The sequence below is a fragment of the Rhododendron vialii genome, chromosome 4a (assembly GCF_030253575.1).
Source record: "Rhododendron vialii isolate Sample 1 chromosome 4a, ASM3025357v1".
Taxonomy (NCBI): Eukaryota; Viridiplantae; Streptophyta; class Magnoliopsida; order Ericales; family Ericaceae; genus Rhododendron; species Rhododendron vialii.
In genome coordinates this window covers 14,183,940-14,210,464 of record NC_080560.1, presented here as the reverse complement: position 1 = coordinate 14,210,464, position 26,525 = coordinate 14,183,940, and the positions used below count along the sequence as shown (strand labels likewise).

Here is a 26,525-nt window from a genome sequence, read left to right as displayed (position 1 = left end):
TTACTTTATTTTTTCAATTATTACTTTATCATATCTCTCTCCAATCATTACCCCTATCTTTAATCATTACTTTATTTCTCTCTCCACCCACTACCAAAACTAAACTAAACTCCCAATCAAACACAATCAGCTAATGCTATCGTTTATTTTCATTGTTTGTTGTAATGCATAATGCATACCTACTCGTATTTTTATCTTACATATGTATAAACAATTTGTGTAATGAAAAACATTGAGAGAATATAGATAAAGTCGGGAATTTTGTCTCCCTGTTTAACATATGATACGAGTATCTGTTTCATTTATAAAGTAACAACATGTCGTAAAGTTGCTCACGGTTTGAATTGATGCAATTTTTTTTTAATGCAAAATTATGAACAAAACTGGTCCCATCGATTTTAAGAATTAAAAACCCAAAAATAAAATACTGAAATTGTGAAATTGAACCAAAATCAATTGTTGTTATTTTAAGCCAACTGCTACTAGTTGCTTAAACAGAATTATATTGGTCACGCTTCTAAAAAAAAAAAACTCCTATTTGCATATTAATTTAAACAAAATAAGTCTTAAATTATAAAAGTTAGAAATGTACTACTTAAGTCTACTTGTAGAAATAAAAACACAATACGTGATCTTCAGAAATGAAGTTGCTTGTCCTATACTTTAATAAACAACTAGTTGTATCTCGAATTATCCAGAACACAAGTTTGCTTGGGAGGTGAGAAATATGCACCATAAAAGGAAGGAAGGAGAGAGAGGGAGAGAGAGAGAGAGAGAGAGAGAGAGAGAGGGGAAGGGTGATTCCCAAGCTAAATTATCTTTTGTGGTCCCAAACAAATTAAAAAAGGTTGTACCTTTACTACAGTATAACCTAGTTGTGCTGGTAAATTGCTATTCCCCCCTCCCGGCCCCACCTCCATTTTCCTGCTCTACCCCCTCACAGTTTTTAATTTCTTTCTTTATTTAATTACTTTTATCTTATTTATTTAATTTCTATAAATACACTATTTTTATATTAAAAAATATAATTCAAGAATTAAGTGCTTCAATTTTCAATTTAATTTGATTGGGTGAAGATCGTATTTTTTTGATCATTTTATTCTAAATGGTCATAATAAATTTTTTGCTCTAAGGTCTTTCAACGAGCACCCTATGATTCATTATTTAGTTTCAGGATTCTCTTAGGGTGTCCATTGAAAGATCTTGAAGCCAAAAATTTATTACAACCATTTAAGATGAAATGATCAGAAAAATAACATCTTTGTACCGGTTCAAACGGATTGAAAATTAAAACATTTATTTTTTTACACTTATTTTTTAAACTATTTTTTTAATATATAAACGGTGTAAAAAAATAAGTGTTTCAATTTTCAATCCGTTTGAATCGGTTCAAAATGTTATTTTTCTAATTATTTCATCCTAAATGGTCGTAATAAAATTTTGGCTCTAAGATCTTTCAATGGGCATCCTAAGAGCTCTAAACTAAATAAGGAGTTTTAGGATGCTCGTTGAATGGCCTTAGAGCCAAAAATTTACTACGACCATTTAGGATGAAATGATCAGAAAAATAACATCTTTGAACCGATTCAAACGGATTGAAAATTGAAACACTTATTTTTTTACACCGTTTATATATTAAAAAATAGTTAAAAAAATAAGTGTATTCTAAAATTTACTACGACCATTTAGGATGAAATGTTTAGAAAAATAACATCTTTGCACCGGTTTAAACAGATTGAAAATTGAAATACTTTTTTTAACTATATTTTTTAATATATATAGGAAAAAAAGGAAAAAAATAGTTAGATTAATTTTTAACTATATTTTTTAATATATAAACGGTTTAAAAAATAAGTGTTTTAATTTTCAATCCGTTTGAATTAGTACAAAGATGTTATTTTTCTAATCATTTCATCCTAAATGGTTCTAATAAATTTTTGGCTCTAAAACCTTTCAATGGGCACCCTAAGAGCTCTAAACTAAATAAGGAGTTTTAAGGTGCTCGTTGAACTGGTTAATGTTGTACTTATATATATATTCGTTTTTTTATATAGATTTTTGAAAGCATAGAAATATATTAGCTTGGGCGCAGAGCGTTGATCTTAAATATGGTATTGTGGTGGTTAATTGAAAATAAAATTTTAGTTAACCAAAAAAAAAAGAGGAGGAAAAATGAAAAAGAAAGCAAATAAAGGAAAAATTGAAAATTAGAAAGCAAAAAAAAAAAGAAGAAGAAGAAGAAAAAGAAGGAGCGCGGGGGGAGGGGGTAAAACAGGAAGGAGGGGGTGGGGTCGGGAGGGGGCTGTGTCAGAGGGGGTGAGAAAAGCAGCTCTCGTTGTGCTGACAAAAAGGGGAAAGCGCGTTCTTTTCTTTTCTTTTTTTTTTTTTTCTGGTAGGGGTGCCCGAGACAGCTTACACGCACTTCAACTAATCTCTTCTTCAGTCTAGTCAACGACTGCCTCCATGCCGGGATTAGGGAGTTCACATAAATTACTTTATTACGACGTGACCCCAAGAATTGAACCATACATGAGGAGCAAACTCACCAACCAACCGGACTAACCCTTGTTGACAGAGAGCCTAACAAATTTTTTGAAAAAAAAGAAGCCTAACAAGTTTCCAATTGCAGTTTATTTTCACCGTCCCTCGTAAAATAACCTAAAAATAAGTAATAGTAGTAGTTGCAGCAGTAGCAGCAAAATAACCTACAAGACTAGCGGGAGGGATCCCGGGAGGGGATAATATGCGTGTTGGCTCCATTCGGATCGTTTATGCTCGGTAATGTATAGTTTACATTTTATCTTGGCTGAACAAATCTCAATCATCTATTCGTTCATTGTCAAGATGAAAATCTGAGCCGAGCATGGACGATCCGGATGGGGCCAACATGCTTATTGTCCTCCAAGGTAGATGGACGGCTAAGATTTTTAGCGGGAGAGTGATTCTCACTATCCACTTATGAAACCGAACTTTTTCTTTTTCATTACTGTAGATTTTTACATAAAATAGCCTTTTTTTCTTTGTTGTTGAAAAGTTATAGAATAGCTACTAAGCATCCGCATCAAGGTCGCCACATGACCTTGAAAATTATAGTAACGAGCCAAACCCGAAACCCCACCCCCCCCAAAAAAAAAAAAAAAATTAGCGTTACCAGCCTCGTGGAAATCGCCCCCTAGAGTAACGGGATGAACAGTTCCTCGTTGAAATACACGAGCAACTGTTCACTCACGTGGGTGAAAGCTGACGTTCTTCCTCTTCTTTCTATCAGCGAGGGGGCCGAATTCGGAGCCCTACGAGGAGGTCCTTGCATTTCCTGTGGGAGCAGAGAAGGCCAGGCAACCTCAAGTTGAAGCCGCAGGCTTGCAAAATCGAGGAATTCCGTCATCGCCGGCGAACACGATCTGTCCTTGGAATGATCACAAGTCTTCGGCTAGCATCACGATCGCTGCCGTGTTTGGGTGGCCTTCTAATTCCAGTAGACATTTGGCCTTCCGGGTGGCCTTCCAATTCCAGTAGACATTTGGCCTTCCAGGTGGCCTTCTAGTAGACATTTGGCGTGAGTTTTAATATTTTAATTGAAAAGATAATGGGAGTAAAGAGTCTGATGCAGTAGATATTTTAAAAATGGATAACTAAAGTAATAAAGTAGCTCTTTGAGGTGTAAATTGGTCCAAAAAATATAGAGTCCGGTGTGGATGCTCTAAATGAAAGATTTATTTGGCAATTTTACATAAGATAGATAGAAGTAAAGTAGTTTTCACATAAAAGTAGAGCCAGAAAATATATTTCTAGTTTTCGTTGGGTTTCTCGAATATTGGAGTCTCCCACTGAAATTTTCCCGAGTAATAGGAATTGTGTGTTTTTTTTTATTTATAAAATCTGAGAGTAATAGGCTCAAAAAAAAAAAATTTCCATAGCAAATGGCATGGCGGCCTAGACTGGAATCATGGTCTACTCAGGTCCGTTTCGCTAAGATTTTTATTTTTTAAATACTTATTTCTAGCTTTACAAGACATATCATTATCTCACAATACAACATCTTTAATACAAATAAAAAGTACTTATTTGAAATATAAGAGTACTTATATTTTTCTTAGCGGAACGAGCCCATAACTAAACCTAAAGCCTTCAGGCATTGGTGCCATTATCCTCATCTTCCGATCAGTTTTACTTCATCTGCATTTTCCCAATCACATAAAAAAGTTAGACAAAAATTGATTGTCCGGAACAACATAGGTAAAGACATTAAAAAAATGTGCTTAATTTTTTTTAAAGAAAAATAGCTCAAAAGCCGTTGCCAAACGAGGTCCAGATGGGCTTTCTGGTCATAAAGAACCTCTCTAGTCAGCCATTGCCTGAATGTAATTTTCTTATGGATCCTATCTTGTGTTCAAAAAAGACCAATAAGCTCGAAGCGCCATACGAGGGCCTTCCAATGACACATCATGATGCCCATCCTCTTCTGGTCAGTGAGGCTCTTGGGCTTGCGACGCGGGGCTGACTACTTCACACATCAAAAAGTTTGAGTGTATGTGTATGAATATAAAAGGCCAAGGGCGAACTTCTCTAGTCAGCAAGTGCCTAATTAAAGTTTTCCGCCCCCCAAATCTCGACCTATGTTCAAAAAACAAAAAGAGGTCCAGAAGAGAACTAATTTAGTGGAAACCTAATAATCCAAACATTCAAGATAACAAGATGAACTTAACTCACTTTGTAGTAACTTCTTGGTTTAAATTCTATTTAGGTCCAACCACTTCCAATCATGAACACTCTCTTAGTCCCTTACTTTGACTAGTAGGTTAGTAGTCCATTCAAAAACAAGAGCACAAAACAACTGTCCCCATTTTCGCGCTTAACTCATCATCATAAACTACTCGAAGTCGAATGCTTAGATTTCAAGGAGAGTTGCTATATGTACCGACCATGGGGAGGGAAACCGTACCGACGGCCGTCGGCGGGCCGTCTCCGGCCACCGGACGGCAGATTCGAGCCGTCCAAAAATTCTAAAAAAAAAAACCGATGGGGCTTGCGCGGGAATCAACGGCATCCGAGGTGTGTAGGGTGCTTGATCCAATCACCCATTTTTCGTGTATCCGATGGCCGGAGACGGCCCGCCGACGGCCGTCTGTACGGTTTCCCTCCCCATGGTCGGTACTCATAGCTTTTCTGGATTTCAAGTACTCTAATCTAGTTATAGACTCCTGGGAGTAGAATTTCCAAGTTTTTCCTAAGCCGCAAGATGAACATCAAATCGGGACCTAGCTATTAATACAATATTATGTCATCGGACAATTCGGGTCTTTGGTAGGAAAAACGGTCTTGATGGACTAAGCGGCCAATGGGTTGAGCCGGCCGCCTGTGATTCAGTCTCCATTAAAATAGAGAGTTAGGTGGATGTTGATGATTCGAATCTCGAACGGCTGTTACGATGTGTGCATCGATAAACGTGGGAACAATATCCTCGTTCCATGCTCAACGAAACAAGAGACTGAAGGTAACTTCATAAGGAGCTCATCTCCCTTTGCACCCATGTAGCCATAAAGGCAGGGGGAATGATCAACAAATGATGTCAAAGCAATTGGTACCTAAGAGCAAGAGGAATTATGTCTATGGGCTCAACTATAATCATACATCAATTATTGGTTCATCTAAGCGCAGGACTGAAATATGAAAATCATCTGGCAAACATAAGAAGCCGGTGTCTAATCTTTTCTTTTGATCTGGAAGAAGGTGTGATTAGTCTGGTTTTGTTACAAAAGTAACTTCGTTTGGCGACCAAATCAATTTTACTTGACAGGGCTAACGAACCTAAATATGAAGAAAAGAAAAAACGAAACAGGAGAGAACATTAGAACTATGAAAGTCTTCTATAAACGTCAAAAGAAAAAGAAAAGAACGACATAAACTGGAGAGTGCATTTCAACTAGGGAAATCTTCCCACCTAGTCCTATACTACGATCTCTTAATTTTATCAAACGATAAAGAAACATTATACATTCACGAATCACTAGTCGATGCTGGAAGATTAATCCTAGTCCACGATTATGAAGTGACGAACTGTGCTCTTAAAAATAAATCCATCAACAATTCCTATGATATCATGAATACAACAACAACAACATAACATAACCCATCTAGTCCCCAATCACTGGGGGTATGGGCGGGAATGATTGGAGACAAACCTAATTGTGGAGGCTTCGGTCATGGCCTCGGTAATCTAACCGGACCATCATTAACCGAGGCCTCATATCAGCACGGGCCTGTGTATATCTTTCTTCATTACTCGGTTGGTATCAAGTCTCCTGTTTACGCTTCGGTTAAACACCGAAGTGTGCATTCCGTTAAAACCTCTTGGAAGAATGTTGCATAGCAAGAGGGGACCAAGAGCGACGCGTGGCGGAAAGGATCATGAGGGCCAGGTCTGGCCATGTGCTTCGTAACCGTCTTATCCAGTGCGTCATCTATGATGTCATCCGAGGCAGTTACCTAAGCGTGACCTCCACGCGCTAGCTTGGAGGCCAAGTAAACCTAGGTCTATAAATACAAAGGGATATTCATCTTTGAGAGGTATGCCATCTTTCCCTAGCCCTAGACCTAAAACATCTCTCCTTACATCTAACTTGATCGTCGGAGGGTCACTAGGCTATTCCAGCCTTAGTGACTTGTTGCAGGTTCAGAGGCGGAGGAACAGAGCAGCGGAAGAGGAATACTAACTCAGGTCAAGGTCCCTCCTAAATCGAACCCCTACACTAACCTTTGGCAATATATGCACAAAGTGGCTGCTCTCAAAATACCACTAAAACAGTGGCCCCCCTCAACCTCCAAAAACCGAGGAGCTACAAGGACGTTTTGTTGTAAAACCATGCCCTCAAATCAAAGCCAACTGACATCAGAGAGAACAGGCCTAGAGACCCAAATCAATTTATGTGCACATTACCATGATATCGTAGGAAAAAAATTCCTCAAAATGGTAAGACATAAAAAATGAACTCATACCAGGAAGATTTACTACCAATCTGGTAGGAAAACTTATAACACACTCTTCAGGTGCATTGGTCTCTACTGCACTGAACATTCCTCGATGCAACTTGATTGCTTTAAGTAATAAAGTTTCCTTATTGAATGGAGAAGGTTAGAAATGCACAGTTCTGCATTGGAAATGTCACACCAGAAACACAGCAGTACATGTAACGATGAGATAAAAAATAAACCGAACCCTTTCTCACCAAATCTCACCATTTTTGGTGAGATTGGGCGAGAAAGGGGAAGGGCAAACCAAAAAATTTCTTTTTTGTACTTTTTCTCCTTTTCTCACCAAAATGCTGAATCCAAATGAGTGATTTCACAAGAAACCATATCCTTTTCCTTTCTCTTCTCATGAAACGTCTCCATCCAAAGGGGCTGAAGCTTTGAATATAAGCTTTATGAAAAATCACTGAAGCACCAGTAAAATTACCGGTCAATCGCTGCTTAAATAGGGCATGTCCTACGAATAATTAGCATCGAGAGTTCTCCAACAAGCATAAACCACACGACACTTTGTATATGGAGAATTTTGGAGAGGTCAAACATAATACACCGAGCACCAGATTCGCAAAATACATTTCCAAAACTTCATGCTTCGGACATATAGTCGTAGACCAATGGTCCAAGCAGGGAAAGCTAAAACTACAGAGCTTAGGGTTTTAGCTATTTAGCTGGCTTCACAAAGTAACAGAAATTTTTCAACGTGAAAAAAACCTCAAACCATAGGACAAATGTTATGGCAAAGCTAAATATCTAGGTTGGGTTGATATACTGTAAGGTATCTCTAAACCATATTAGGGAGGGAAAAAAGAATCAGTCAGCTCCAGAGCTTATGTAGAGATTTTCTCTAACACAATTTATTTTCTGTTATAAAATGTTTGTCTTTTTTTTTACTTCACCATTAAACCATATCAGATTACCTTCTTGCAAGTCCTATTGCAGTAAATTAGAGACAGAAATCCCACAGGCAAAAACAAAGGCACCAAGAGATATAATCTCAATCCCCAACCATAAAAGAAAGACAGGACCAAGATATCCTGGCAAATCACAATCACCGGTCATAAAAATTTTAGGTTATTGTCGCTATTCGGTTTTAACTGGAGAAGTCGCCCCAAAAAGTAAGGCAACACATAAGAAGAGAACAAACCTAGTTTAACCAAAATATAATCAATGAACCGGTGTTGGGGTACTGATATGTCACATAGAAATCATCAACCTGTGATGTGGTCACTTCTCAATTCTCATAGGCTCGTAGCCTTTGCAGACATCAGTTACAGTTTTGCAATGGACTCGCTGCCTTAATCAGCATCATAAGTTAGTCATTAACTACTCAAACCTACGGCATGCTCCTCTTTTTTCTAAACAACAACAATGGTATGGAAAAGAAAAGGATACAAAGAAAAGTTAATACGTAAACATGTCCAAATGCCATCAAAACACAAGTGAACACGTTTCAGTTGACTGAATGAAGTTTCTCATAGAAAACCTATCCTCTGCAAAAAAAAACTTACGGAAAATAGCCCACTAAAACTCAAAACACAATTACCTGTGCCTAGATCAAGTTTGTTTGGTGTAATGCAGGTTGGATTGAGGGGATTCCCTTCAAACGTACATTATAGTATGTCTGAATCATGCTGAAGAATTTTCACGGTCACAGATTTCTGCTAGAAAAGCCTCTCCATGCAAACCCTTCACTTGATTTGCACTAAATAGATGGTACAAGTCAAAAGTACTAGGCAGTTTTCAATTGGGATAAATCTTTTTCTTGAGCTTCTCCCAAATTTTGGGGCCTCTAGGGTGTTTATTTACATACTGCTTTATGAATAGTTCATCAGAGCATCCAACGATAGTGCTAAACGACAAGTTGGGCCGCACTATCTTTTGCTCTTTAAGCCAATCATACATTGATAACCTAAGCTTAACCCTCTGAATAGTGTACGAAACAAAAGCTGGGAAGGCCACTAGAGATGAAACAGGATAGCCCAAACCATTAACAAGAAAATCCATCTTCCTTTTAATCACCTCCTCTGATTGGTTAAGAACTTGAGGAGCTACTTTGATCATCTCTGAGACATCTTTCCTATCCAAACCGGCCTTCACGAAACAATCAAATCTTTCCTGAAGTTCTTCTCTTTTGCCTCTAAACACCTTAAGAGCTTTCGTCATTTCATTTGAGTTTTCAACAAAACCTAAGTCCATAAGGAACTTCATCTTCATCATCCTTGATCTTAGCTCCTCTGCCCCTAGATTTGATACCTGTTTGACCCCTAGATTTGATACCTGTTTGACCCTTGATTCAATAACCCAACCCTTCAACACGCGTGGGTCCTCCAGGACAGCATCACAAAGCTGCTCCTTCTCAGTATTCAGATCTGCAAGTAAGATGTCAAGTTTCTTTAAACAACACAAACCAAGCAGCAAGGGGTGTGAATGTACAATCCTCCCAATATCTTGTACCTCAATCTCAATCTCAACAAGAAAATTGTAGCATTTCCTCAAATTGGAAACAAAATTTCCGACCTTGACTCGAGGAAATCTCTTTAACACAGAATAAATCTCTTTTTTGGTGGATCCAAATTTTAACAAGAAGCCAATTAATGAAATCGCTGTCTTTCCCGAATCCTCAAATAGAAGCCCCGGATGCTGAAAAATTATTTTTTGAAGTTTCTCTTCACTGCAACCCATGTTGCCCAATAAGCACAATAGCTGAAGCATATGAGTAAATTCATAAGAATTCCCCTCTAATAAATGCTTCTGAATCCAACCATGTTCAATCCCAAAGCTCTTGAATCTATCTAACACCTTACGGAGTTCCCTACTTCTGTCTCCAATCAAAAGACTCGGACTTGAAGAAACAAACTTGATTACAGTAGACTGGCTCAACCCAATTTCCTCCAAGGCTCGAAGCTTTGAGTATAAGACTCCATTATCCAATTTGAAAGCTTCAGGTGCTTCCTTGTATATCCTTCCTAAATTATTCCTACCTATACCGTAGCTACACAAGACTTGGTAATTCTCTAACAGCATGGCATCGTCAGTCAGATACATCAATTCGCGAGGAAGAAGCGGAGCGTATTCAGCGGGTTTCAAACCAATGCTCTCAAAGAAAGGTTCAAACTCATTGATGGGGTGATACCGCAAAAACCTGGTCACAGACCGTCCAATTTCCGCCTCATTCTTGACCTTTTTCAACAACTTCTCAAGAAAACACGGTGAATTACAACTGATGTACTCCGCCTCAACAAACTGCAAGCTCCTGGTGGAATGCAAGTATTCTTGTAAAGCAGCCTGGGCTTCTTTCCACGCAGAGGGGGAAAGTTGAGCAGCATTTTCCCTCTCACATCCACCAAATTCTGGACCTTTTTCAGGTGGAGACAATTTTTTCCTTCCATAAGACCTAAGGCAGTGAACAATGTGGTACCCTGTTGGCCAAAAACTGGTTCTTGATGATCTAACGTTGCTTTCAGGGAAACCCAAAGAAACCCATTTGAGAACAGACTGTATTCTAACTCTATGTAAATGGGTCGTGACCATTTTGGAAATGGACACAGTATCGGGGCCGGCCCTGGGTCGAAGCCTAGAGAGAAAATGCTTCAGGCCACCAAAAAGAATGGTTACAACTGCAGCTGCGTTAAATCGTAAATCAGAGATCCTAATACTCATTCAAGAAGTGATTATTTACTAGGAACCAAAACATGATGTGTTTAAGCATATGAAGCAAACAGAGATGTAGACGGCGAGCGAGCGAGCGAGCGAGAGAGAGAAAGAGAGAGAAGGGTACCTGCTCGATTTTCGGGCTGGTTCTACCTAATCGGGTAGTAATGTGGAGATCTATTTGTGGCGACAGACTACAAAAAAAAAACCTAGAATTTGATCCTTGCGGAGGTTCTTGTCTCAAATCACTCACGTTTTTTGTTTTTATTTTTTATGGAAGATTCAAATTAATCCCGTTAAATGTAAAAAAAAAAAAAAAAACACTATGTTGACATTTTTTTTTTTTTTTTTATCATCACTATGTTGAAATCAATCGCACTAGGTTGGCATCGGTCGGTTTCTGTTGAAAACATCGTCAATTGTGTAACTACCGTGACAGAAACCATGCGTAGCTTGGACTCCATCTGATCAACTTATCTCTGGACTCGAATCATTTATTTGAATTTATTTGAATTAGGTGTGTTATTTGTCATGTTGTATGTGACAGATCTTTATAACAATTGTATTAATTGAACACGATAAGTTATAATCATCATATTCATCAATGAATTTCTATCTGTTTCTCCAAAAAAAAAAATCCCATTAAATGTACCTTGTTCAATTCTGTCTTTTTTTTGGATAACTTAAATAGGAACAGCGTAGCAAAGTCCACTCATAGTAGTTTGAATATTTATGCTGCTCATCCTGAAAGTTATAAAAACCCAACAGTACCCTTATTTAAACAAACCACATTTTCCTATATAACCTAATTTCTCACAACTGTTAGATCCCTCTCTTTCTCGCGCTCTCTCTCATTTTTTATAAAAATAGGGGTCCTCAATAGAGAACGGCGTCGGCGACGATCTTGGAGCAGAACGGCATCAGGGCAATCCAAGGGCTAAAAGACCAGAGCTCCAAATCCATGATTAAGAGAGCATCTTCCGTCTTTACTCTTTCTCTTCCCCAAATTTGGTCAAATTTCAAATTTTGAAAAAAAACTCATTTTGGATAGGAGTATCTCCAATGGCAAAATACTATTTTCACCTAAATTTATTATTTTTAAAATATCCAATGGCATATAGGTAAATAAGAGAGAGGAGACGATCAGCCCCAATGAACTCCGATGAAGCTCAGCAGCTCCGGCAAACTCGGACGGCAGTTCGAAAAAGGTTTGGGTTGCTCCGACAAAGCTCCAGTGACAGATCGGCGGTAAATAATAGTTATGCTCGATTGATCATATACTAATGCGAGAATAAACAATCCCATATGGTGAGTGATCCCGCACACTAATAAGGAGGATGCTACCAATAATGTCACATCTCTTCAAAGAAAGTATTGTTCATTCCACAATTTTCTGAGTATTAATTAACTGTTTCACAGACATGAGATCTCTTCACCAATTGGTGCATTTAACGATAGAATTGCATATCTAATCAGGCATGTGCAAACAGGCCCTGGAGGAAATGATACTGGAACAAAAATATCAGTTGCCAATTAACATAAATAGATGTCTTCCTTTATCTTCAAAATTTAGACAATCAAGGAGGAATACGTCCGAAATTCGTAAGGAAAAATGAAAATGAGGAAACTAATTTCACACACGAACAAGACATCGGTTGTCGTTCGGGCGAGGCAACAGAAACCCTGAAATATGTATCCAACTACCAAAACTATGCCTCTGCCTTTGCAAGAAACTCTTAACACTATCACTGCAGTTAGCTTTCAGTTGTTCCCACAATGATTTAGCTCCTCCATTTCCAAATAATACGTTCCTGCAAAAGTATATCCCAATAACATAAATTAGAAATCAAAACAGATGTATGATAACAGATAGTCGAGGTGGGTTTTCTTGTGATACAAAAAAGAAAAATGAACTCGATTACCACTATGCGTTGATCGAGCTCTCTGCTCATTGCTTGGCAATGTAATATGGGTATCCGCTCATTCCTGAAGGTGATGGTGTAGGAAGTCCATGCGGGTCTTTTGGAATAGCAAACTGAGAATATAAAACCTGAGATTGGGTTGGATATGGAGCTGTTGCTGCTGAAGGACTCGGATAAGCAGTACTATCATATGCTGCCACAGGATGAGGGTACGTGTAGCCAAATGGGGCAGTGCTAGAACAGGTTTTTCCTGATTGCAGATATCCAGATGCCGAAGGAATTTGTACTGGAGCCATAGCTGCCTGTAGCTGTGGTTGCACAGTTCTGCTCTTGTGATTATCGGCAAGTTTCACAGTGATGTTTCTCCCCTGAAAACAAATGAACTCATCAACTCATCATCGATGCTTAATTTGCATTTATTCCTCCCTTGGGCTGTGTTTGGGTGATGGATTTTTGGAAGGAAAAGAGAAGATAAAAGGAAAATATTCAAGATAAGGAAATGAAAAGGCTAAATGTATTTCCTTGGTAAGCCCTAAAAAATCTATGATCGAAACATTGTCTACTATATTTACTTCCGGGTTAGGTATTTACTTGTACATTTTGGAAGAAGTGAGTCATCTGAACTCCTATATGTAGTCTGTGCTGGAGGTCTTTTTCAAATGGACAAAATCAAACTGGTCCAACATTTAAAACTACAGTAAGGCCATTCGGGAGTTCGGGTCATCTCACCCATAAACCAAACTACAAGTAAAGCGCATATGCAATGAAGAAAAACAAGTGAGTGAGTATATCGCATTGCATGCAATTAATTGAACCCACCGCTAAAATTGCATGCCAAATTCAGCATAATGACTTGATCCCCTAAGCATGATATAAATCCAAGTTTGAAGATTTTCTGTCACATCACTTAAAATGACTTCATACTTCACTAAACAGAGGTTAATTCTACTTTAACTGCAACACACCCTCGTGGATGGAAAGAGTGATTTTATTCGACAAGCTCCATTATATCCATAACGATATATTTTCTGCTGTTTCATTCTATATATTACCAAATATTCCATTACCTATTCAACTAACATACACAGAATTTCACGTCTACGTTCTATGAATACTACAAACCTCCCCATCAGCCAAACAAAAAAATAACATTTCCGTCAAACGACAATGTGACATGATTATGCATCCATTTGTAGTTTATTTTATGGCCATTATGCATATCAATTAATCTAACTGTGGTAAATGTCTTCTAGAACAATGGGAATAGCAATAATAACAAATTTGAGTTCAATACTGTTGACTCAACAAGTATATATCTTCAACTCAATAACAGATAGGAATCTGGTTTTGCCAATGGAAAAACCAAGCAAATGACACATACCATACACTCCAAAATAGAAGCTCAACTCACTCCCTCTGAGTCTCCTCCCTCCACCCAAAATATAAATACACAATTAACTAGATAAAAGTTCATGTGCTTATAGGGAACACAAGACATTTCATTTCCTTACCCCAAGAGTCTTTTGCGGATCATCTATAGCCTTCTTTGCTGCCTCTACTGTCTTGTATGTGACAAAGCCGAAACAACTGCAAATTAATTATGCAAAAGACACCAAATTTTTAGATGTGGTAGTACAATCAAATAAACCATAGTGTAATAAAAGCAGTAGCAGCTGTTGCAGAAACAGCAGTCGCAACAAACAATTGCAGTAATCATGATATTATACCACTTCCTTAAGAAACTAAGTGAATAACTCCGCACCGTGATTTGTTGGAGTCTTTGTCATAGGCAACTGAACCTTCTTCTATCTCACCATGCCTTCCAAAGAAAAAGAGCATCATCTCAGTGGTTGTCTCGGGCGACAAGCCACCAATATAAAGCTTCCTCTGGGCTTGATCAGGTGGAACACTTAAGCTGCTTAAGCCTTCACAAGCCAGATTACAAACTGCCAGGCGACCCTGAAGCAACACGTGTCAGCAAGAGGAAAGAACTACATTAAAAGTTGTAGAAAAGATCCTTTGACAAAAATAAAAAAATCCTGAAAAAACCAGTAATTATAGTTAGAAGATCAGAACACTTCACCTCTAATCATTGTAATGTAACGTTCAACTTCCAAGGTGTTATTGCTTACACTTCATAATTAATCTTCTTTCATTTTCTTATACTCTTTGTTTTCCCTTTTAAATTGAACACTTCCATCAAAAGTAAAGAGGGAAAGACCATAGAATTGTGCAGGCAACCTTATGCACAACACTTACTCAATAAAGAAGCTTACATCAATCAATTTGCTAGGTGCTTTCAATGCAGCCTGAGCTGACTCCATATCTCTGTACGTTATGAAACCATAACCACGTGACGTTCCTGTTGCTTTGTCAACAATCACAGCCCCTTCTTCGATTTCTCCATGCACTTGAAATTCCTAGATGAAAAAATCGAGTGCATAGTTCAGTATATAATGCTCTTCTCTGTGAGTATATGAGTCTAGATTTGTAGACAATATAGCATCAAAAGGGAACACGTGAAAACAATGTTACTCCTGTGAGTTAAAATGGCCAAAACACATACTATACAGGCTAATCATCGATCGATACCATACAAACCACAAACCACAATCAGCAGTCAGCAGAACACTCACAGCACACAAGGTTTCTGATGTTGTATTCCAGGCCAAACCACGAACAAAAAGCTTTCGGTGGACAGGGTCAGAGCTTGCGACACTTCTAATTTCTTCAGCAATAGAAGAATATTGAGACCCACTTTATGCCACAACATGCAAACAAGCACACATGCACAACATCAATTCACACAGCATACATGTAGGGAGCAACAGCATATGGCGCCCTTTCACTTGACCATGCACAAAAGTGTGCTATGTAATATAGACCAAATCCATTTTGACCCACAAACACAAGTGTAGTGTAGACATGTAAATATGCATACAGACAAATATGTACACATGCTAGTAAAAACCCTAAATATTAATATTTCAGGCAAACACACAGTGAAGCAAAAGCACATCCATAGAGACATTCATGCTGCACGTACCCACCGGAAGATACTATACATCACTTTGAGTATTTAGAAATGCATGAGACTTATATCTTGAAAAAAGGCTAAAGGAAAACAAAGTTACAGAACCATAACAGGTCCCCTGACTTGCAATTTGAATTCTTCATACTCCACAAGCCTGAAGCTTGCTATATGCAGAACCTGCAGACAAGTCATAAGACTAATGTTTTGAAGCTTATTGTCTGAGACAACACTTCACCCAAGAGAATTATAAACTTCTTGTTATAAACACCGTTACCCCAAAGTGCGACCTCCAACAATAGGTCATGTAATGGAACCTAAAAGCATCTAGGCTTCTTTATTTCACATACAGTAGACAGGGAAAAAAACCAATATGGACTCAAGTTTGTTTACATCATAATCTAAATACCAAAGCCACCAATGTGGAGTGAAATCACTTGATTTTCAACTTTGCGTAGGCTGCCAATCCAAATTCTAAAATCAATTGATTCATCCTCCAATCAGTTGATTCAAGTATTAAAGAAGTAGTAACAGAAGTAGCATTTATTTGAACATGCACTATAATGGAAACATTTAACCATGCATTTGATGGGTAGTGTATCTTCTCAATGTGGAGTCCTTTGTGGGAAATTTATTCTTGTCTTCGTCTTAGCAAAAATACTGAAGCTATTGTTCACAAACTAAATGCTGTCGCATGTTAGGCCCAGACTCTATATCCTTCAGCTATCAATTGAACTTCAAACAACAACGTTAAACCTGTAATCCGACATCATATAGAGCCTAAGTGCAGCCCCAATTTCAATGCCAAAACCCTACCAAATCAGTCCCTAATCAACTGTATCACCTTCTGTTATCAACTGAATTTCATTAAATTCTTAAATAGCCATTGTATTGAGCATCCAGCAAGGGTGATTCCAAAAATGAGTTTGCAGAGTTTTTAAACTACTGAAATTACGAAACCGAAGGATTCTTTGCCTTCGGGATAGCAGCCTGAATAAATATATATCACCAACAACATTGATTGATAGAAGCATAAATTTCATCAGTGTTCTAAAAACCCTAGGCGCTAGTTGAGCAGAAGAGGGGCACATAGCGCCTAGGCCAATTTTAATCTAGGCGTTGGACCCCTGCCAATCGCCTAAGCCTAGTCGGCCGCCTAGACCGACTTTTAGAATGCTGACTTTCGTTGGGGCAAGCTATCACATACATGGAAGTAAGGCAAGATATTTCATCTTCTTGCTTATAATTGTGGTGATTTGAAATTCACTTATCAAAGAATTGGAAAAAAATGGTCTGACTAATTAAAATGGTCCAACTACCGTAGCAGAATCTACACACACAAAGTAGCAAATTGTTACGTACCTATTTTCTTTAAATCATTTTGTATCTAGTTTATTAGAAATTAGAAATAAAGTAGTGGTAGGAGTTATAGGTTTGCTTACTTTATAGGGTAGTGGGTTAGTGGAATGTTATCTTGGTTGTATATAAATATTGCATTTGGGTATCAACGAAAGGGAGTTGAATGTTATTAAAAGTCTTCACTTGTGAAAGGCAGAGATCCGGTTCTCCTCAATAGCCAATCGGAGGTCTTCCCCTCGAAGCGGGACTCTTCTATCATCTCATTCTATTTTTTATTTTGGTTACGAAAAAGTTCGTAACGAATCTTCTAAGCAACCCAATAAGTGATCAGCAGATTGAATAAGCGAAGTTTCAACTAGTGACTACCATCTGTTCGACGAAATAACAACGAGAAATTTCGCACATCGACGTATGTTTGTAAGTACTTACAACATATATGATGTTACGTGGACAATTGAAACCAACCCTAGAAGGCTAGAACCATAACAGAAGCGAAAACGAAAGAACAAAGGATTGAAAAGAAGAAAAGGAAGAAATAATGGAAACGTACAACTTTGCTAGGAGATCGACCAACTGGGTTTTGGCGAGGGGTTCAAGCAACGGGCGCAACTGTTCTTCTGACGAAGAAAATTGAGCATTCCCAGCTTCGTCCAGCTTCCTCTTCTTTAAATCCTCCATGTCTCTCCCTCTCGCTCGCTGTCGGGCTAGAAGCCTAGAAATGAAAGCTTGTACTGCCAAGTGCCAACCCTTTTTGGAGACAAGCCTCGGCTATTTCCACTCCTTATCCTTCTCATTTAAGGCTGTGCAAACGATTTTCCACTGGAGTATTACTATTGGGCATCTTACAAGCCGCCCCAATTTTGTTTCCCTTTACCCGTGTAGGCCCACCCTTGTCAAATCCTACCCACCTAAGTCCCGTTTTGAGTGAAGAACCCAAAATACCCCACCTTTATACTCCCAGAAAGAGGGACGCGGGGGGCTGCCGTCCCAATTTTGGGGCCAACTCCGATCTCGCTCCGATGATCTGAATCGTTCACTTTGTAGAGCTCGTCGAGTAGAACAACTATGCAAAAAATCAACTTAATTGGATATCATTAAGTACATGATCAAAATTTTAAAAAAGTGAATTATGAAAAGGGGTGTGAATTCTGGAAAAGAGTGTGAACTTCAGAATTCAAGAATTTACATCCCAATAATTCGGATTCAGGGAGCGTGCTGCACAGCTACGTGCTGTGCAGTGTGCTGCGCGGCCTCCGGAGCCGCCTTGCCGGCATCGGCTCGACGATCGGAGAAGTCCACTGCGTAGAGCTCGTCGAGTACTACAAGTGTACCAAAAATCAACCCGATCAAATATCGTTAAGTGCCTCATCGGAACACATATAATTCGAAAAGAATGGATTCAATGGTTTTGATCCAGTGTTTCGTATCCATTAGGATTCATTTTTTTCCAAATTATATATATTCCGATGAAGTAGTTAACGATATTTGATCGGGTTGATTTTTGATATGCTTGTAGTACTTGACGAGCTCTATGCAGTGGACATCTCTGATCATCAGGTCGATGCCGGCAAGACGGCTCCGGAGGCCGCGCAGCACGCTGCACAGTACGTAGCTGTGCAGCATGCTCCCTAAATCCCAATAATTCACACCTCGAAGAATTCCATAAAAAGTTTGTAAAAGGTCAAAACTGTAAAAGCACCTTTAAAAAGAGTTTGGATTGGATAGCATTTACAAAATAGGGTCTCCATGGAACCCAATCCAAAAGGGGGTTTGCATGGAATCCAATCAAAAAAATAGGAACGACAAGAAATTTCCCAATTACTATTACCGAGCTTAGGGCCCTACACAGCTTAACTTGTTATGGGCTCGACTCTACTCATTATGCTACTAAAGTAAATAAGTAGGGTCCATGCTCAAGTTTTAATCTAGTTTAGTAAACGAGCTAAGCTGGAGTTTTACTTGTAACTTGGTTTGTTTTGTAACTGAACCTATTGTCAGCCAATCCGTATAGAACTATGCCCAAAATAATTAAACGAAAAAGTTAATTAAACTCACAGGTTGGAGAATCCACGCTACTGACGTTTTCTAAAGTTGAATGAACGAAATTGAAACTTGAAACTAAAAAGTTAGTTGAATGAACGAAATTGATACTCGAAACTAAAAGTTGGAAGAATCTAATCGAGACTTATGTTGGACACAATTTCCTTATGACAAAATACATCCTAGCTACGGTGCTACGAGTTTTAACAACGCCTATCTTCCATGATCCAACGATCACGCCTTGCAGAAGCAGCATTACAATCTACAAATCTGTCGAACCAAATTGCGTATTGGATTCTCTCTTGAAAGGAAAATTAATGCAGAGCAATATGAAAGCGGATAGGAATTTTCCGAAGTGTAGTTGGAGTAATGTTGAGGGGTTGTTTAAACAGCCATTGTGGTGACCCTTCGGATTGGTGCATAAACATTATTACTAATTACTAATATTATCACGAGATAAAAAAATTAACTAATTATATTCTTTTCCATAAAACAATAGTTTCCAAATCTCATGAATCAACTGCCACGCCAAGCGCGGTTCGGTGCAACGGCACGCATGGTAAATCCAACGTTCCCAACCACTACAAAATTTCAGCCCTGCTATTCGCAGAGAATCACGCGTTTGGCCCTCATTTCGGGTCCCGAAAAAATTTAGGAAAATATCTATAAATTTTTGAATATTATTTTATGTGGCCCTGTAAAAAATCAGCTCCAGCGAATATCGGTAAGTATTACTTTTGGATTCGTAGGGGCGAAGAAATTTATGGATATTTTTCTAGATTTTTTCGGGAGCCGAAATGGGGCCAAACGCGTTTTTCTCTGCGTGGTTCTTTGCAAATCGTCTCTGCTATTAGAATTTTTGAAAAAATTTAGGGCAGTTTCAGATAAAAAAGTTTAGTGTTTTTATTTATTTATTTATTAAATTTTTTCTGCATTTTAAAGTTTTACGTAGATTTTTTTGTAACTTATGGATTCATCTTGCTGAGACATATCGAAAAACTAAAAAATCTTTTATCGAAACTCATAATTTTTTAAAGAAAACAGAAAAAGAGAGTAAAAAATGACTCTTTTTTTTGTAATTTTTTAAAAATTGTGAATTTTGATAAAAAAATTATACTTTTTCAATTTCTCTCGTTGAGAAGAATCAACAAGCCACAAAAAAATTGAGGCAAAATTAATAAATACAAAAAAAATCAAATAAAGACAAAAATAAAAAAGTCACTCTTAACTTTTTAATCCAAAACCACCCTTACTATATCTTCCAAAGTAGGACAAACAAGTTACAACCATTACAATTGATTTAGTAAATGGTTTCTTTTAAGAAAGTGATTTTCACACTCTATTTTTTATTATGACACTCCATTTGTCGTATTTAAGTGAACTTTTTTGTGTGCATTTTTGTTACTACTAAAAAACAAGAAAAGAAGTGCCATAATAAAAAAAAAAGGTGTGAAAATCATTTTCCTTACTTTGGAGACAATTTCTAATTGGAAAGTGATTTCGGCACTCCATATTTAACTATTGGTACTCCACTTTTTGTCTTTATTCTTTGCCAAATTATCCTTTATTTTATTAGTGTCCATCCACTTTAAAAGATACTGTCGTAATTCTAAATAAGAAAAAAATAAAAAATAAAATGCCAATAATTAAAGATGGAGTGCGAAAATCAATTTCTTTTCCAATTCACTAAAAAAAAAGAAGAAGGAGAGAATTCGAATGGTAGAAAATTCAAAAAGAGGACAGCGGAGCGCGCTCAAATTGGATTTTCGTTCTTTTCAAATTTTCAGCAGTTCGTACGATTTTGGCTCCAATTTCTTTTCGATTTCGAGGGGTATTTAAATTAAATCTCCCTTCGAATTCTTCTATCGCCATCTCTCGCCATCTTTTTGTCTTCCCCCATCTATTCGTAGTTTTGAAATTCTAGGGTTTGGGAATTTGATTTCTCCTGTCGAAACAACACAACACGATGGCTACAACACTAGTGAAAGGCGAGCCAGGTAGTTACAGTGGCAGAAGCAAAAGAAGAAGAAGAATGAACGGAGGAGAGAACATCGTCGAAGCAGTTGCGAATGATTCCTCACCTAAACCTACGACTGATCGCAGAGCTCTTCGGTCTCGGTATCTCGCTGTGAAGTCTCTAATTTGCGGTAACTTGCCCTGTTTTACTCGTTGAGAATATGTTTTTTCATTGATTTTGGTTACTTTTTTCTGTGAGGTTTCTAGAGTTCTATTGCTAATTGGGCTCCAAAGCTAACATGCAAACATTAAAAAGTGTAATACATGTGTAAATGGAGAAAGCTATGGCACATTGGCATCATAGAAATGTCACTCAGTATTTTTGCATGGTACGCAACGACCAATGGGGGCACGGGACTCCATTTTTATTTTTTTTTGTAAAAAAGTTATTCAAACAAGTAAAATTATTGAATGCTCTTGGGGCGTCACCATTTGATGTTCCAACGCATTTCTCAGTCACATGATAGGACTCAATAGGTGATATTTGTTTAACATGAATATATATGGTGGAGAAGGGTGTTCGGGGTATTGTCTAAAATGCCCACGACCACTTAATAAATAATTATTCACAAGCAAACTGCCATTCACTTAACTTTTGCCTCCAAAAAAAAAAAAAAAAAACTATCTTAAAGAAAACTATCACAATGTGTTTACTATCTTATCAAAAAATGCAAGTCAAGTGTGACTCCTTTCATCTTCTCCCTTATTTCTCTCTCTCTCTCTCTAGTTAAATCTATCAACAACTCCTACTCTTTTGTGTCGAAGATGACTCGTTTAGAACTAAAATTGAATTATTATACTCCCAGGGATTATTATTAAAAAAGAGATGGGTAAATTTTTTTCGCATTGAAGTTGTGTGTATGGATTGTGCCCCCATTGGTACAGGTTTTTGGCTACGCCACTGAGCGTACCTTGAAAGTATATGGTATACATAGTTTTGGAAAATGGTGCACATACTTTTTAGTGTATGGTACACGTGTTGTTTGGCTCAATAGTTGCATATTCTCATGGTACGAGTTACACATTGTTTTTGGGTGAAATTATGGATTAGGGTTCATGGTAAACTCTGAAGTAGTTACACAGTTTTTGATTAGTTATGTATTTTCTGGTAACCCAAATATTTGCTCCCAAAATTTTCTGGTGGTCTGCTTGCTAACCAGGCTCCACAAAACACACACCCATTACGTACGTATATAAGTGCATGTATAATTTACATCCATAAATCCATGCATGCATACATATGTATGTATAGGTGTGAATGATGAAATAGAGATCATTGATTAGTTTGTTCTGTGAGTTGGTTGTTGCAGATGAGAGAGATGATTTATCAAAGGTGGAATCTGACAAGTTCAATGCAATCATCAATGAAGTGGAAAGTTTGCATCAGCTAGGTATTTATGAGAATTCTGCTTAGTTTACATTATTAACTGCCACATCTACGATAAAATCACTTTAGATATGCATTGAAGTAATAGATCTTTTGTTTGTAGTTATTCAGTCAGTTGGGTTCGATTCCATCTTTTTGGTTACTGAGGGAAAAAATAGTTGGATAAGTGAATATGGATTGTATACTTTTTATTGGTTGCTTTCAGAAAGTAAAACTCAACTATATTTTCTTAAATGGATAGTTCTACCAAACCTTTTGATGTGTTTGTGTCGTACTTTGTCTAGGGCCACCAAAATTAGAGTAAGATTTTTCCAATGGAGATACCAGTTTGTTTACGTATCATTTGAGAAAAGTTAGTATACAATTTGTGGCAATGTATAAGTTTTTCTGTGGCATTGATGAGAGGAATGCTAGTTGTGTTGTTCTTCAACCAGGTTGAACATGCTAATCCTAATTAGGATGTTTAGTTGAGCAAGTTGTGTTTGGTTCCATCTGTTCGTTACTGCAAAAACTGAAAATTAGGAAATAAAAATGCAAGATTGAATGCAAATTCGTTTGTTCTTATTAGTGATTTTTGTAAACCGGGGACTAAACTAACTGAAAAATTAAACAATTGGATGTGCTCGCTTCCTGCATTTTCTAAAGCCACTAAGCTGAGCATTTTCTGTTTTAGTTTCTTGTGGTGAAGATACAAGTTTGTTTACCTATTAGTTGGGAGAAGGTAATTAGAAATTTTACGGGTGTCAAAACCTTGTTACATGGGATTGTAGAGGAATGCTAGTTGCATTGTCCTTCAATGAGGTCGATTCTCATTGGGTCATCCCAATCCCTATATCTATACTCAAGCCATTTACCGGTTACAGAGGTGTGGAAATGTTTGATCTAAATCTTGTTTTCCGAAACTTGGTTTACAGTGCAGAAACCTAGAGAACAAGTTGCAGATGCCGAGGCTTTGTTGGACATCACAAACACATTGATGACATTCGTTAAAGCACACAGTAATGAAGGAATAACTCCATCAGACTTTGTAAACTGTCTGCTTAGAAATTTTGGGCAGCAAGGGCATCCAAGTAGTAGATCTGATCATGGCAGGAACTCTATATCTTGGAAAGATATTGGTAGAGCAGTTTCTCATGTTATTAGGACTGTTCCTGGATGCTGCACCATGTAGGTATACAGTGACTTCATTGTAGTTTCCGTTGATCTTCATGGTGACTCATAAACTTGAATGTCGCTGTTTTGCTCCCCATGTTTTATGCAGGCTGGGACCTATGAATACTGAACCAAAGCAGCAGAAGGCTGTTGTACGTAGAAAACGTGCGAGACCAACGGAAAGTGCCAGACAGCCAGAACAGGTAAGCGGGCTCCAATCAAGCTTCAATTTGTATTTCATTCTCTTGAAGAGGAAGATGTATTTTGTACAAGATGCTATATAAAGCAACTTGTCCTTGTAAATTAAGAATTTGTGAGGTGGTGGATCGTATGTGAGAGGACTTGTTACTTCACTGCAACTGTAGGAAACAAAGGGGGTGACTACTGGCTAAATCTGAAGTATGCAATTTCTGGCAATGAATGATTGGAGTTGCAACCAAAAAATACTAGTCAATGGATATGGTCATTTTATTTTCATTCTAGTGACTTTATATCGTAAAACGTGTAAAAGTGACATTTTGCTGAGACCATATTTCAGTAATGCATACTTGGACTCTAGTTGGTTTGATATTAACAATATGATGACGGACCACAAAATATGGTGGTATGAAATGTTAAAGGAAAAACGGCAGTTGATAATTGGTATTGTTCTAAAAGGAATTTCAAAAAGGGAGACAAGACACTAAATGAGTAGTTAGTAGTATTAGCTGTTTTAGGTTGTTCAAGTTGGTGTTATCAGGTTCCACTTAAAAAGATGACGTGAAATTCTTGAATCCATATTTTGGGACAAATGTTGCCTGTGCAATAGGGTTTGAATAATTATTTTTGCTTATTGTGTTTTTTTATATAAACACTTATGTTGTGGGCATGTGCAGCTTGATGATGCTGTTACAGAAGAGAAAACAGACACTGATAAGAATATGGCAACCATGTTTGCTATGTTGAGGAAGAATAGAAGGGCCAGGCTTGAAAATGTAGTGTTGAACAGAAAATCCTTTGCACAGACAATTGAGAATGTATTCACTCTATCCTTTCTAGTAAAAGATGGGCGGGTAGAAATAACTGTGAATGAGAAAGGCTGGCACATCATATGTAAGTTCTTGTGCAAAACCATTTTTATGTTATCTTCATTTTTTCCAGTTGCTTCTGCATATGTTTGGGATAAATGAAGCACTTCCTTTTATTCTATTTCAGCACCAAGGAATGCTCCTGCAGCAAATGCAGTTGCCTCTGGGGAGGTTTCTTACTGCCACTTTGTCTTCAGATTTGACTTCAGGGATTGGAAGGTATCTGAGTGTAAAAACCTTAACGTGATTAGTTCTAGTTTTTTTACAAGTCTTTTCTCAAGTATTTTTGTTTTTGACGTTCCTCAAATGAAACTTTTAACTGTGAGCATTCTGCATATAAGTTTCAGGCTTATATCTTGGGTTCTGTAGTAATACAATTTGGTTCATGGGATCTGCATCGTGCTGCAAAACTATTGTGTCTGGATTCTAAACCACATCTAGAAAGCTTTCTCTGACACTCTAATCCTATGCTGTGCCTGTGCCATATGAGAAGTAGCTAGGTCCTTTTTGAATGCTGCATACAAAAGGAAACAATGTTATAGATGACCGCAATGTCCTTGTTTTCCTAGTAGTTACTGGCCCAAAATTATATGGTACTGAGCCACTAAAGGAATTACTGTATGTGTTCTTTACATATAGGCAACTGGTACAGAAACTAACAAATCTTATAAACTTTGGCATATGAAACTTTACCTTCCCGAATAAAATGTTAGGTGCCACACCAACGTAATACAGATTTACGAAGGGTGGACCCAATTTGTAGGTCTGGATTTTAAAGGGAGAAGAACCCATCCTGATAATATGTTGCGTTGTTACTCACATCTACACAAGACACTAGTGAGATTATGGATTTGATGCAATTTCCTGAGTCTGTCCAAAATAAGATCTAGCTCATTGTTGGCTGTTGGTTTTATCATTGCATCATATATTATCAAAATTTGTTCCAAATTGACTTCACAGTTGATGATGGATTCTGTTGGAATTGGAGAGGAGCTGATGCCACACAGGAATCAAGGCAACACCAGAGACTATTATTCTCGAACAGATAAAATCCTGGAAAAATCTCAAGCTACGGGACCTACTTCTCCTATAAGGAAACTGTCCCGAAACCGTGGCCTGGTTGTGCAGGAGCAGTCAGTTGTGGAAGACTCCTGAAAGTGATGATTCTGCTACCATTCAGATGGGGAAACGTAAGCTTTGATAATGTGAGCAAGGACACGGATTTTGATTTCAAAGCCATTCGGAAATAGCGTTTAACTTCTACTCTATTGTATATGTTGCTGCTTAACTTGGTGCAGAGATCCTACTTGTAGTTTTTAGGTTGCTTTCAGTGTATAAAATTTGCAAATCTGTGTTGCTATTATCTTCTTCTGCAATTGTCCAAATGGTGTTTGATTTGATATGGGCCTTTCCAATTCCAAACTGTTAAAATCTTTTGCAATCTTTGTACAAAATCTGGTCGTCTGTCACTTATCACTTTTGTTAAGAAACACATTCTGGTAATCATTTGGAGGTACAATATAATCTGCTTCGGATGAAGTCAGAGTGAGTCATTGTATGTGAAAGTAGTTTCACATGCTGCATTACATACAAAAGACACGCGTTGAAAAAACACGTGCTTCTATGTTAATTTGATCGATACTCTCGAATCATTTGCCTGATGGCTTTCAACAGTTCATAATATTTTGATTCTTGGTCCTCAACTTAAGGCTCTGGGATTAGTGACCTATGCGTAAAATGGCTTAGACACCCCAGTTATCAAAATAATCAGTTCAAGTGAAAAACCTTATGCTAGAAAATCATGTTATATGGTGGACACTTGTACCTGGGAAAATGGTGGGCTGAATCCAATACTTCTTGGTGGTCATTTG

General features: G+C 37.7%; 2 protein-coding genes, 1 non-coding gene and 1 pseudogene across 4 annotated transcripts; 1 reads left to right on the top strand and 3 right to left on the bottom strand.

The window, feature by feature from the left end:
* Window positions 1–6,845: 6,845 nt before the first annotated feature.
* LOC131324964 (small nucleolar RNA snoR100) lies at window positions 6,846–6,950 on the bottom strand. The gene has a single exon (XR_009199543.1). It is a non-coding gene; the product is annotated as a small nucleolar RNA snoR100 (small nucleolar RNA).
* Window positions 6,951–8,226: 1,276 nt separating this feature from the next.
* LOC131323224 (transcription termination factor MTEF18, mitochondrial-like) lies at window positions 8,227–10,938 on the bottom strand. Its single transcript, XM_058354916.1, has one exon. It carries the CDS (start codon window positions 10,687–10,689, stop codon window positions 8,770–8,772), a length of 1,920 nt encoding a protein of 639 aa, XP_058210899.1. The 5' UTR covers window positions 10,690–10,938; the 3' UTR covers window positions 8,227–8,769.
* A 1,251-nt stretch (window positions 10,939–12,189) lies between these two features.
* Window positions 12,190–17,865, bottom strand: LOC131322785 (UBP1-associated protein 2A-like). 2 transcript variants are annotated; one of them, XM_058354248.1, is made up of 6 exons: window positions 17,543–17,865; window positions 15,239–15,359; window positions 14,879–15,022; window positions 14,365–14,561; window positions 14,114–14,189; window positions 12,190–12,491 (listed from the first exon to the last, which is right to left on the bottom strand). In XM_058354248.1, exons 1-6 carry the CDS (start codon window positions 17,668–17,670, stop codon window positions 12,462–12,464), a joined length of 696 nt encoding a protein of 231 aa, XP_058210231.1. In that variant the 5' UTR covers window positions 17,671–17,865; the 3' UTR covers window positions 12,190–12,461. The 2 variants fall into 2 exon arrangements, with proteins under 2 accessions (XP_058210231.1, XP_058210230.1); XM_058354247.1 differs by lacking the exon at window positions 12,190–12,491 and adding an exon at window positions 12,618–12,970 and having other exon boundaries at window positions 17,543–17,862.
* A 2,898-nt stretch (window positions 17,866–20,763) lies between these two features.
* On the top strand, window positions 20,764–26,076 carry LOC131323534 (non-structural maintenance of chromosomes element 4 homolog A-like; annotated as a pseudogene).
* Window positions 26,077–26,525: the final 449 nt, after the last annotated feature.

Coding starts and splice junctions, on each gene's coding strand:
- LOC131323224 (XM_058354916.1), bottom strand. CDS start 10,689: ATGAGTATTAGGATCTCTGATTTACGATTTAACGCAGCTGCAGTTGTA.
- LOC131322785 (XM_058354247.1), bottom strand. CDS start 17,670: ATGGAGGATTTAAAGAAGAGGAAGCTGGACGAAGCTGGGAATGCTCAA. Junction 15,023..15,238: donor CATCAGAAACCTTGTGTGCT/GTGAGTGTTCTG, acceptor TTTTTCATCTAG/GAATTTCAAGTGCATGGAGA. Junction 14,562..14,878: donor CACCTAGCAAATTGATTGAT/GTAAGCTTCTTT, acceptor GTGTTGCTTCAG/GGTCGCCTGGCAGTTTGTAA.